At 44.7% G+C, this 13,090-nt stretch overlaps 2 protein-coding genes across 2 annotated transcripts; one reads left to right on the plus strand and one right to left on the minus strand.

The window, feature by feature from the left end:
• The first annotated feature begins 772 nt into the window (after positions 1-772).
• On the plus strand, positions 773-6,052 carry GTF3A (general transcription factor IIIA). The gene is made up of 9 exons (XM_050915061.1): positions 773-955; positions 1,337-1,437; positions 1,975-2,071; positions 2,257-2,345; positions 3,302-3,375; positions 4,609-4,692; positions 5,105-5,334; positions 5,435-5,494; positions 5,753-6,052. The coding sequence occupies exons 1-9, from the start codon at positions 773-775 to the stop codon at positions 5,912-5,914; spliced, it is 1,080 nt and encodes a 359-aa protein (XP_050771018.1). The 3' UTR covers positions 5,915-6,052.
• On the minus strand, positions 6,037-12,726 carry MTIF3 (mitochondrial translational initiation factor 3). The gene is made up of 4 exons (XM_050909617.1): positions 12,683-12,726; positions 9,024-9,487; positions 7,613-7,758; positions 6,037-6,249 (listed from the first exon to the last, which is right to left on the minus strand). Exons 2-4 carry the CDS (start codon positions 9,484-9,486, stop codon positions 6,037-6,039), a joined length of 822 nt encoding a protein of 273 aa, XP_050765574.1. The 5' UTR covers position 9,487; positions 12,683-12,726.
• Between the last annotated feature and the right edge of the window lie 364 nt (positions 12,727-13,090).

The raw sequence follows: 13,090 nt of genomic DNA on the forward strand, positions 1-13,090 counted from the left end.
ACCTCAGGCAGCTTGGGGACACAGCATGACCACAGGCCACGGTGACGGACCACCTCTGCTGTGGGATCCTGGACAGCAGACACCTCTGCTTGGGCTGCAAATGCTTGAATCGCAGGGCAGGTGGCAGGGAGTGTGCAGCAGAGGCTGATGTCTGAGTCTAACCAGCATCACGTAGACCCATCCTCTCTCCTGGCAGGCAGGGACTCAAATCAAAACTACTTGGAAAGACCTTGCCCCAGGACGTGACCTGGCACCTGCAAAATCCATGCAGTGCTTATTGGGGAAGCAGCAGAGCTCCTACGTCCCTAAAACCCCAAAAGAGCTGCTCTGTGGGAGGAACCAGAATTAGGTATTTTTGATCTCTTCATAATCGGATCTCCTCTGGTGCGTGAGGTGGCTCCATACCAGGTGGCAACAGGGGGGTCGTGTCTGGCGCATGAGGTAATGGAGAAGGGACCACGGACCCGGGCTGCTTTCGGGATCAAGCTCTCAGGTGAGGAGGTCGTGGCCCTGTGCACCTCTCACAGCCCCTTAGCGGACGGCGGATCAGGCAGGATCACGGTCGCCGTGCCACGCTGGGCGATCGCAGCCGCGGCCCTGCCGCCTCAGCCAGCTCCGGGCCGCGACGGGCCGGCGCCATCGCCTCAGAGCCCGCCAGACCGCGCATGCGCCCGCTGGGCGCCCCGCCCCTGTCCCCGGGCCCTGCGGCTGGCGCGAGAACGGGAGGCGGGCGGGGACATTCCCGCTCGGAGCCGGTCACGTGCTCGCCGGCATGGCCGGGGAGCGGGCGGCGGGGAGCGCGCAGGAGGCCGCGGGGCCCGCGCGCGCGTCCTCGCCCGGCGGCGGCGGGAGCGCGCTCCCCGCCCGCCCTTTCATCTGCTCCTTCCCCGACTGCGACGCCACCTTCAACAAGGCCTGGAAGCTGGACGCCCACCTCTGCCGGCACACGGGCGAGGTGAGCCGGGCCGGCCGGCGCTGGGCCGCCGGCAGCGCGGCGATGGCCTTGAGGGAGCGGCGACGCGGGGTTCCCGCTCGGGCCTCCCCGTCGGCGGGGGAGGGAGGTTTTGTGTGAGTGAGGTGAGGGGCGGCGTGCCGGGGCCCGGCAGGTGGATGGCGCGGGGCCAGGGCTGCCCCGGGGCCCTGCTGGCGTTGGCCCCCTCGGGGGGGTCGGGCAGCCTGCTTCACCTCGTGGGTACCCACAACACCGTCGGGGGGGGCTGCGTGGGTTGTGTCTGAAATGCCGCCGCCGGGGCATCCTGCTGAAGGCAGCCTCCTGGAAAGAGCCGAGCCCCGTGAGGTGTGGTTTGTCGTCTCTGAACAACCCTCTCCCTTTCAGAGGCCGTACGTCTGCGATTACGAAGGCTGCGGTAAAGGTTTCACGAGAGATTTCCACCGCGCTCGACACCTTCTTACGCACACTGGGGAAAAGCCGTTCGAGTAAGGCCAAATTTTTTACTTCTTAAAATGCATTACGCTTGTCCTTATGGAAATGAAGGGGAGTTAGAACTGGTGCGTGGGTGGTGCAGAGCATGCATGCCTAGTTTTGGTATGAGTGCTGCCGTAACAGCGTGCACGCAGGGTGAGACGTGAGGAATCTCCTTAGCCTAAAACCTCCTATCTGGCAGTGATCCATAATAGATGCTTAAAGGAATGGGCAGATCTCTCCCTAGAATACAGAATTAAAAGAAGGAAGGGCAGTTATCTCCTGTTACTAAGCCCTTAATAGCTGCATGTCATGGATTAGGAGCTAGGAATTCCTACGTGTTTTATTAAAAATCTCTTCTGATATGTTTTCCTGTGGCTTTTGATTGTAACTTAGCCTCTGGCTTTTCGTGTCTTTAAAGCAAATTTTTATATTTGGGTTGTGAGTTTCGGTTATTCTTTGTGTATTCCTCTTGTCCAATGATTGCTGTATCTGCCTAGGAAACAAATCGCTGTTTGAGAGTGATAATAAAAAATGCAGTTCATTTGCAGGTGCACAGCTTATGGATGCAATCAGAAATTTGGAACAAAATCAAACTTAAAGAAGCACATTGAGCGCAAGCATCAAAATCAGCAAAAGCAATATGTGGTGAGTAATTACCTTCGACGCTGTAAAGTGGAGGTTAAACAAGCTCCTTTTTGTGTATCTAGTGAAATACTTCAACTTGTTATCATGCTGTACAAGTTCAAATACTATGATTGGGATTTCAGCAAACACATGTGGACTGAGCTGTCATTATTTGGCCTCTAATGATAACTTAATTTCCTAAATAGTGCGACTTTGAAGGCTGTAACAAGTCTTTCAGGAAACATCAACAACTTAAAGTTCATCAGTGTCACCACACCAATGAACCTCCCTTCAAGTAGGTGGATAATTTTAATAATGAACTTTAACAATTCCATTTAAACACTGTAGATGGAAACGGGTGCCTCTTCTCAAGCTTTTCATTGATGTGGCATTTAAAAAAAAAAACTGGAATGAATTTGTAGTCATGGCTGCAAGTACATTTCTTGTACTAGTCCTTTGCTCAGTAGTCTGTTTTCAGCAACAGTCTTGGTGCTCTGTAACTTCAGCATTCCAGACATTTTCTTAGGGTTTATTACAAGTTCATAGGAAAAATAAACAAAAAAACCCCAGTTTTTAGTTCACACAGTCTGAAATACAAGCATAAGAGCTTGCACAGTAATGAAAAATGCAGCTACCTCTGTTTTCCAGTAACAAGCAGTGACTTGGCTAACACTGAAATGAGTAGTAGCTTAAAAATGGTGAGAGGCTTGGACACCAATCTGAGAAGCTGTGCATTGCAACTCCACTATTTACATGACACATCAGTATAGATCTGATGAAAGCAAAGTTTAGTCTTGTACTTCCTACAGGTGGAACACACTTAACAGGAGTGTTCCACTTAAGTGAAGTGCACTAGTATGGCTCGGTGACAGGCACAAAAATACTGTCAGAGCTGCTGCTCTGACTGCTAGATGTGTACAAGCCACTTAAACCCTCCACTTTCTATCTCTCTTTTATGTTTCAAGAGCCTACTGTGTAGGGATGATATGAGGCTTGATTCTTCAGCGAAAGCTTAACTTGCTGTATACATGAAAATCATACTATAGTTTTAACTCTCGAGGGGATCAAGAGTCCTCTCTTAGAAACATATTATGGAATTTACTTTTACAAGGCCGGGGGGGACGGGACAGAACAGCTCTCTAGGCAAGGGGAAACTTGGATTATTTTGTCCACTTTAATTGTTCTTGACTTAAAGAACAAAAAATATGTGGATGCAGTGAAAGAAACTAAACCAGTGTATTTTATACCTAGATGTAATAATGAAGGGTGTGGAAAGTACTTTTCTACTCCAAGTCAACTAAAGCGGCACGAGAAGATACATGAAGGTAATACAGTTTTTCTTCTTGCTTCAATTATGTTTTAGCAAAGGAAAAAGGACTTCTTCCAGTACAGAGAGTATGCAGGGATGTATGACAGACATGAAAGTATTCTGGGCCTAGTGATCCAGACAGACAAAACAAGAGCACCCATTTTGAATACTCAAATGGGATACAATTGCAAGGCATTGCAGTGTTCAGTTACAATGTACTCGCAGCAGGCTAAACAGAGCTCAGGATTCCTTCAGCCATTTCTTCTGTCTTCTGGAGATGGGCTAATGGTTAAGGCACTAGCCTAGAGCTCCAGAGGTTAGGATCAGTTGCCAGTTCTGCCACAGATCTCCTATGGAGCCTTGGCAAAACCATGTAGGCTTGCATTTTTTAAGTTGTTAGTGTACCTATGTGAAAGGTATTTAAGTGAAATCGTCAGGAAGTGGTCATGTATGTTTGAGCTAATCCTGCTACGCTCCTATCCATTCTTTCAGTACTATTGACAGCTAACCCACTTTCCAGTGCTAGAAAAAAAACCAAACCCAAGGGACTAGGAAGAGTATCCAAAAAGCTGTGATTCATACTGCATTCCTTTCTTAAGACACGGACTTGTTCATAGTTGTTTGACCTTTCCAGTCCTGGGTTTTAAATACTGTTGACTTTCTGTGGTTCATTTAAAAACCATCCTGTCTGCTTGCTAGAATGGTAGAGTCTCTTTAGACTCTGGAATATTACTGTATGGTCAAGATCTTATTTTTTTAATATGTAATACAAATATTTATAGAGAAATTATATATTATTACAGTTATTTTCATCTATTTCAGTGAAAGCGTATGGCTGGTGAGGAAGTAGTTTTACTGAAGCAAGGAGAGAGAGTTTCATAAAATCATTTAAGTTGGAAAGGACCTCTGGAGGTCATCTGGTCCAACTCCCTGCTCAAGGCGAGGTCAGTGAGACCAGGTTACTGAGGGCTGCATCCAGTCAAGTTTTCAATGTTTCCAGGGTCAGGGATTCCCCGGCCTCTCTGGACAACTTGTGTCAGTGATACAAGGTTTCTTCCTTAAATCTGTTAGGATTTTCTCGTGGTCTAATTTGTGTTGGTTGCCTCTTGTCCCATCACTGTGCAGTATGGGAGGAGAGGAGCAATACTGGCCTTTAATTTTCAAATGCTGAAAGTGGAGTTCCCCCTTGTAAAACTGGACTGTGTTTGCCAGAACCTTTGTGATTGTAAACATTTGCCCTGTCTAACAGGCTATGCATGCAAGAAAGAAAACTGCTCATATACTGGAAAAACTTGGACAGAGCTTCTGAAACATAATAAAGAAAGTCATACAGGTAAACTCCAAATGCTTTAGTAAATAGAACGTAACTTTTAATACAAATAGGAAACAAACTGCTAATTTGAAGAGGAGTCCTTGCTGAACTCATTTCATCAACTTGTCGTTGTGTCTAGACAAACTTGTTTGCTAACACTTTATCAGTAAAATGGTTGTCACTCTGGCTAGACTTTTAAGGGATGAAAATGCTGCTCAGTATACTAATTTTGCTTTGTGATCCAGTTAACAAGAAATTGTATAACGCACAATTTCAGATCTGGATAATTCATACTGCATTATTCTCTTCCAGTCTCTGAGCTCCTTGCATTTCATGTGGATTTTAGCATTGTTCTAGGGGACTACTAGGGTTTGATTCTGAGCTCCTGTAAGAAGCTGTTAATTTATACTCTGCCTGTCTCTCTCCCACTCAGAGCCGATAGTTTGCAGTGAGTGTCACAAAACTTTTAAACGGAAAGATTACCTCAAGCAGCATCAAAAAACACATGCTGTGGAGAGGGAAGTCTGCCGATGCCCAAGAGAAGGATGTGGGAGAACTTACACAACTGTATTTAACCTTCAAAGCCATATCCTCTCTTTTCATGAGGAGAAAAAACCATTCTCTTGTGATTATCCGGCCTGTGGAAGAGTGTTTGCAATGAAGGTATGTATTTTTTACACTGTTCTAATCTGAATCACATCATCTGAAATGATAAACCTAACTCTTTTTTCTCCCCCCCCACCCCCGCTCTTTGTAACTGTAGCAGAGCCTAGCAAGGCACGCAGTTGTACATGATCCTGAAAAGAGAAAGCTGAACTCGAAAGTAAGTTATACTCTTGAAAAAGTCCGCTCAACCATACCCTGTCACTTCAGAGGAGGGTAAACGTTATGTGTTTTAGAATGTGACTTCAGGCAGGAAAACAGGCCAGCTATCTACTTAATTTGGGAGATTCTTAATTTCTGAAGCTCCTTTAAATAATGCAGTGCTGGACTATTCATTGATTTCTTCTTTCCCCACCACATTAGTAGTCTTTGCTCCATAGATATGTTAAGTTGCTAATTCTGGATTTATTTCTGGCAGGCAAAGCGTTCTCGTCCTAAGAGGAGCTTAGCCTCTCATCTGAGCGGCTACATTCCTCCTAAAACGCAGCCAGGGAAGGATGCGGTTGTGACAGAAAGCAAGACAATGGATAAGCCCATGGAAAATGAAATACCAACTGTTGAAATTCTGACTCTGCAGTAAAGGTTAACTGAGACAACATTCTTCACAGAATGACCAGTGCAAAGCTCAACAATAACTTGATCAAGTTTACAGTTTCGTTTTTTTTAATAAGAAATTAATATTGTTTACACCTCTTCATAAACTCACTGATGCAACTCATTTGACTTCAGATCTTCGTTTTCATCTTTCTTTACTGTACCATTTTTCTGTTTTTCCATCTTCTGGTGTGCTTTCAACTCTTTGTCTGACATGTGTCTTAAAATACAGGTACTCACTCCTTCTCTAGTAACTTTTGGCTTGGAAAGATAAGTGGCTTTCTCGGACACAGTCTCCAAAATCTGATCAAAAAGCATGAACTAAAAAGAAGGAGAAAAATAGGACTAAATGCCCAAACACAGGTAGAAAAATATTTCAGGCTGTTCTGTAATGACACGATCTCCTGCTTGTGGTTTAGCTATTAGCTGAAACGAGCTAGTTGCTAGTCCTGGTTTGAGCAGTTCCGTCTGTCCTTTCCTAACCATTTGTTCTTTACTCACAAGCAGGTTTAGGAAAGTCACCAGAAGGATTAAGCCATTTCCTGACACTTAGGCTGAATTCCTGACTCATCCTGTTTCGCTGTTGAAAGGTGTCTGTGAAAGTGGAATGCATCTGACTCCTCCCTACCCTCCTCCCACTAGATTCGGGCATATTATTATGGGGCTTTCCTCTTAAGGGGCAGTATTGTTCTAAGGTTAGCAGAATGTGGTAGTATTGAACTGAGTGATACAGTGCATTCATATAACAAGCTGAACTCTTAAGCTCATAATTAAACTTTTAGATTTAAGGACAACCTAAATCTGGACTTTGTCATGAAATGTTCTGCTGCCTCCCATATCCAGTTCTTCCTCCTGCTACCCTTTCCTTGTGAATTCAACTTCCTACAAAAAATTTTGTTCCTTCTGGATGAAGTGATATCACAATTTTTTCCAGCAATTTAGTAGAGAGAATCATCAGGGAAACCTAGTTCACTATGCACATTAAAAGGAAAAAAAAACCTTACATGGAATCTTTATAAAAAAGCCATTTGTGCAAATGACAATGAAGACAAGTCTCAAGGCCCTGCAATTATACTCATGAGTAAGTTGCCATGAGCTCCCTAACATCTTTATAGATGTTTACTTTGCCGGTCTTGGAACACCATTCCAGTAGTTTTTCACACAGCAGTGGACAACTAGCCTTAGCCACAGTTGCACAAATGCATCTTCAGAAGAACACTTAGGTTATTGAAATAATCCAGCTAAAATACAGCAGAATTTTTTTTAAACCTTACTGTTAAACTTTTCAGTGAGTGAGCTGGCTTAAGGCATAGATAGGAAAATTTCAGGGAGTGAGCTGGCTTAAGGCCTAGACAAGAAAATTTCACCAGCAGCAGTTAATAAGGTGGTGCTGCAGAGGAGTAGGAACTGCTTACACTCTGCTCTCAAAGCCAATATTATAACTGCATTCTTAAGAAGGCATGGTACTTGAATTGTCTCTATGGGACTACTTTTCTAGAACTGCAGTGTTTGAACAGATGCAGCTTAAGGTGGGTCAACCATTACTTTCATGGGACCTAGACCATCACTTATTTTAACAGCACATGATATATTAAAAAAAGGTGGCAGTACTGAATAAGGGAAGCTAATACAAGTACAGCTATTTAATTAAATTGATTGGTCCAGCTTTCAGGAGTCCACTTACCATGTCTGTATTGCTATCTTTTGCTTGCCGGATGGTAACTTTAACATGGTATTTCTTTTCAATCCACTGTGCTATCTGTTTAGTCTTGGTCTCCAGGTCGTTCTTGGCAATAGCAGAAGAAAAGGATAACTCCTTCTGAACCATCCCTGTTTAAAACAGAACTAAAACTGTGTTGGCTTAAGATCTGAGAGACCTGTATTAGTTGCTCTCTTTCAACAGCCTATGGTGCTTTGTCTGCTTAACTCCCTTCCCCCATGCTGCTCTCTCATACACAGAGCACCCCAATCTCATTGTCTCAGCATGCACCACTCTCACCTTAGAAGGTGGCTACGTGGTACCTCACGCTCACTGCCATAACTGGGAGACTGAGTGCATGTTTGAGGCACACAGGGAAGTCTTTCAGGGTCAGAAGGCTTAAAGTATTTTTTAGTTACAGTTTTGTGCATACCACCCACAATGCCAGTCTAACAAAGATAAACAGGTAAGCATTGGATCTGGAATTAAAGACTTAGCGTGCAAATTCCTACATTCTGCACATAGTATAGCTGAATGTAAAAGCTTTGAAGTTAGATAGCTCTTCATCTTGAGCCCATTTTCTTGAATGGTGAAGTGCCATATTCAACTGGAAGTACGATGCCTTCTAATATATTTGAACAATTTGTGGTCTCTTCCTCCTTAAAAGATTCTCTAAAGTAGTTACCATTTGAATAATCTTTTTGTAGTTTCTTGAATGGAAAAACTCACTACCACAATAGTGCTCTCCTCTAAAATCAGAACTCTACCCCAAAGCATGGATACCTTCATTAGCCTGAGGATAAGAAAAGAGGATACAAGGTCAGATGCCTCTTCTAAAACCTCTTTGCCAAACTCAGTTTGTTAAACTGCTGGAGCAGGCTGACTTAAGAAAAAACACTGAAAAGTGTTCAATATTGAAAAAGTTGCTCTCTTGCTCTGTACAAGAAAGGGCTCCAGACTTTGTCTTCCTAGCAGCCAGCTAGGAAGAGAATGTTTCATGACTACTGGTGACAAAATTATGTAATTATATTTGTGTATCTGGTGCTCAGTTTGTAAAAACTGCCTGTCACTTTATGCCTTAGTAAAAGAGCAGAAATTCAGCGAGTCTCATAGAACCAGAGTCTAGTTATATCCACTTAAATAAAAATAGATTTTAAAAAAAAGCCAGCAGATGCCAAAATAGCAAATCCTGAGAAGGTAATAGAAGGCTTCTCTGTGGAAGACTAGACTAATCCAAAATTTTATTTTCACCACTGCAAATCCTTAGTAGCGTGGACTGCAGTGACATTGCTTTGGACTTGCACAAATGCAAGTAAGAGGATTTCATCTGCTGAAACCACTTTTAATGCAGCATTTCTCAAAGTGCTCAGTGTTGTAGTGTCAACAATGTACATACCTGGTTTTGGACTTGCTTTTTTCTTCTCTGCACGTTTAAGCTTTTCTTCATGAATCTGCTGCCCAGTCATTAGTCTGTATACAGGAGGGTCTGCATTCTCACGAAGGAGAACTAGTTTCAGGTCATGTTGATCCATAAGTTTGAGTGCCTCTGCTCGGTGCATATTTCCTAAGCTCTCTCCATCCTGGTTGATTACGTGCAAAATCCGATACGGAATTCTTCGCCCAACACTTCCAAATGCTGCTTTCCGTTTTGGTTCCGTGTGAGATTTTTCAGCTGTACAAAATGGTTGAGTAAGTCCAAACACAGTTGACTTTCTAGGGTCAGGTACTACCATCCAGAATGGAGAAAAGACCCTCTTTTGTGGTGTTTGTGTCAGAAGAGTACCAAAGAATCTTTTTGCATATCTATTCTCATTTCTGGTTGCTTGACATAGAAGTTTCATCACGCAAAAGGCCGTCATTCTGAGGAAGCAGGGAAGAAGAAAAAACAAGTTACCCCCATCAGTCAGATTCTTCAAGTTATATTAGAAAGACTTGACTCCAGTTCAGTAAACCCTAGTCCTTAAAACTACTCTTTCAAAAAGATGCATGGTGTTACTATACAGAATGCGCAATCAACAGTAATTTCACAGTAACATAGGCCTTTAACCCCAAGAGAAAATCTGACAAAGGAACAAAATTCATGAAGAGTTGATGTTATCTTCAGTATTTTAAAATTTGAGCCTGAACTTCTTTAAAGAATCCAATACTTCTAGTTCATTTCTCCTCACAAAAGTAGCTACTCTTACACAGCTTTTTTGTGTATAGAGAGATTAGCCAATGGTTAAGAGGGAGAATTTGCTGTCAAATAAAAAGGCATGTCACACTTCTAATATTTTCAGTCCAGATTTTTTTCATGAAGTATCTGACACTAGGACTTTCTTCCTGGTTCTGATACTCTTCTTTGGAAAGTGTTTCATTTAAGCCACGTTAATTCAGAACCACCCTAATCATGTTAGTGAATGAAGTGGCGATTTGTGCAACATCTGTCAGCAGCCATCCCAACATCTACGGTCTGAGTCTTCTATGTTTTGTAAGGTTTTGGAATTTCAAAGCCTTGACCATACAGAGTAAGACTGCCATGCAAAATCTTCACCTTGGCATTAAAACATGATGAAGTAACCATTACTATACTTGAAAATATGGTTTATCCCAGGGTTGAAAACTCTTCCATAGCTAGCATACCACTTGCTTCTCATAGCACTGACCCCAAATTGTGTATTTTTCTCAGTTTTCCAAATGTCATTTTGTGGAAGTAATCCAGCTAGTTACTTGGTCTTATATGGATTAAGCACTAATATTATTTCAGTAATCCTAAAAAAAATTAAAAAAAAAATGTCTTCACTGTCTTTTAAGCTCAAGTTCTACTGATTCAGCCATGCTTCAAAGTGAAAACAGTGCCTTAATTTTAAACCTATTTTATCAGACATTTAAAGTATCGATTGACTTTCCCAGTTCACAAACATTAAATTTAGGGTGGCACATTCCTATTTATAGTGAGCTGATTTTTTTCCAGTTATCAAAACTATTTACATTTCTTACATACAGAAAGCATGCACCTAAGTACCATTTCACCAGAACCATCTAATGTATTTTGCTTCTTCTTGAATGATGAAAAAACAGAAAAATAGAGACACAGGTAAGACTTGCCTGCAACACATGCGTATGCCTAAGATCCCCACTTGCAAATTAAAATTTAAATAAATTGGTACAGGCATCTATCCTGGCATGGTACTCGTGAAGCTATAAACTTTCAAAATAAGCCTCAAAATACACCAGTGCTTGAAATTTGAAGACTAGCAAAACTGATCTTTGAGACATTTCTTCCATTATGTTTCCCATTCTTCCCTGGTTCATGGAATCCCCCTGGCAATTTTGGTGCACCTGACCATGATTTGCATTTTGTTCAAAACTTCAGAAAACGGCCATTTTTTTAACAGCTGCAAAAACTTTCGAAATAAACTGTGGAGTATTATCTGCAGTTTTGGTATTCCATGTTTAAAAGGCAGCAAGTACAGGAAAAGCCAAAGATGACAGAGGAAACCAAAAACGGGTCATACCAGAGGAGTTGGCAAGAGCGTGACTTCTTTTGCCTAGGAAGGAATGTGACTCCACTCTACAAATATATACATGCATACATATGTATATATGACATTCTGTAAACATGTATCCATGTGCATACATATACATGGAGAAGGTGCAAACAATCAGCAAGGATAAGGAACTGTTTATAATTCTAAGCAGTGTTGGCCCAGGAACAAGTAAAATGACCTGCCTGTGAATAAACTCAGTCTGACAATGGGGAGAGTTTGGAGCCTGGGACAGACTTCAGATTTTCGCAGCAGGGACAAAGCCGATATAAACTGCTTGAAGGTGGTACCGGATCAGTTCATAACCAGGGCAGTCTGACTCGGCTGTGTGCTACAGCAGGACCCTGAACTCAGCTAGCCACAGGGCACCGAAGAGAAATACCGGGATATTCACAGCAGAGTCTAAGAACAGCTGGTGGAGCTACCGTCCCTTCCCGCCCTGGGCTCTGCCTCTGCCCAGTCCAGACCAGAACCACGGCCCCTGGGAAACACAGCTTTTTCTCGGCTGTGGTGATGGCCCTACAACGAAACACCCACTGCCAACACACAAGTATCTTTGTGCGTCATCCGTGTAGCCACATAAAAGCCGAGAAGTCCTTATTTTTAAAATGGTTTCATAAACCAGCTGTGGATCCTACACTGCAGAATTCCAGACTGTAATCTGGCTATCACTGGTGCATTATACTATAATTAAATTTACCTTGCATTCAGAGGAGCCTGGCTTGCCCTTGTCAGTTACTGACTTCTAAAACTAAGTCACAGTATCACAGCAATGGAATAATAGTTTATTTTAAAGAAATGTTAGTCTTGCTCTGCTAAATACATGGTTTTGCCTTTATTCTCCTTCATTCTCTGTCACTATTTAAATCTAATAAATCCCGCCTTAACCGAGAAAGAAAATGACGCTCTTTACGGAGGGATTTTTCTTCGTATAACATGGCATGTAAGTGTATTTCGCTTTGTGCATTTCCATCGCTTACACAGACCATGTATTAGCAAGGACAGCTGACTTCGTTGGGAGTTTTAATGAGCAGGCAGGCTACACGCATACTGGGAACGGCAGGAAAAGCACTTGTTCCTGCACTCGCAGGACGTGTTTTGCTGAACGTGTGAGCGCTTCAGTGCCTACAGCTACATGCAGTTGTTACGGGAGATGTTTTGCATCTTGTAGGAGCTGCTGGCGTGTGTTTTCCTCTGCTGTCTCGTGTAAACACACGCTGGAAAGACGCTATTTTCACTTTATGCGTGGATTTGTGCGGGGCGCAGGGAAGAAGGGCTGTGCGTGTTTGTGTTCCCGGGTGTGCATGTCGCGGAAGCTCATCGTGTGCGTGCGTGTGGCGTGACCGTGTGTCTGACCCTGTGACCGCGTCCGTGTGCGTGGCTCCCCGTGACCCGGGCGGGGTGGTGTGTCGCTGCAGGCGGGCCCGGCGGCGGCGGCGGCGGCCCCGCTGCCCGGAGCCCGCCGGGCCTCCCGCGGCCGCCCCGGCCCGGCCCGCAGCGCCCTCCCCGCGCGGCGGGCGGCCCTTACCTGCCGGCCGGGCCGGGCCGAGCCGAGCCGCCGGCCCCAGCCCACCGCAGCAGCCGAGAGACCGGCCTAGGCCGCCGGGAGGGTGGAGACTGGCCCGCCTCTCCCCCTTCTTCCTCCTCCTCTTCCTCTTCCTTCTTCCTCCTCCCGCTCCTCCGCCTCCTCCGACCGCCCGCAGGCGGGGGCGTGTGCGTCCGCGCGTGCCCCTGCGCACGCGTGTGTCTGCGCGCACACCCGCGCGTGCCGCTGTGCGTGCGCGCGCGCACAGCCGCGCGTGCCGGCCCGTGCCCGTGCGCGCCCCTGCGTGTCAGCGTGAGCCGGGCGTGCTCCCGTGCCTCGCCCGTGCCTGCAGCTGCGGCTGCGTCCCCGCTGTCTGTGCACCCGTGTGCGTGCGTGCCTCCCCACGGCTGG

The sequence above is a fragment of the Gymnogyps californianus genome, chromosome 1 (genome assembly GCF_018139145.2).
Source record: "Gymnogyps californianus isolate 813 chromosome 1, ASM1813914v2, whole genome shotgun sequence".
NCBI lineage: Eukaryota > Metazoa > Chordata > Aves > Accipitriformes > Cathartidae > Gymnogyps > Gymnogyps californianus.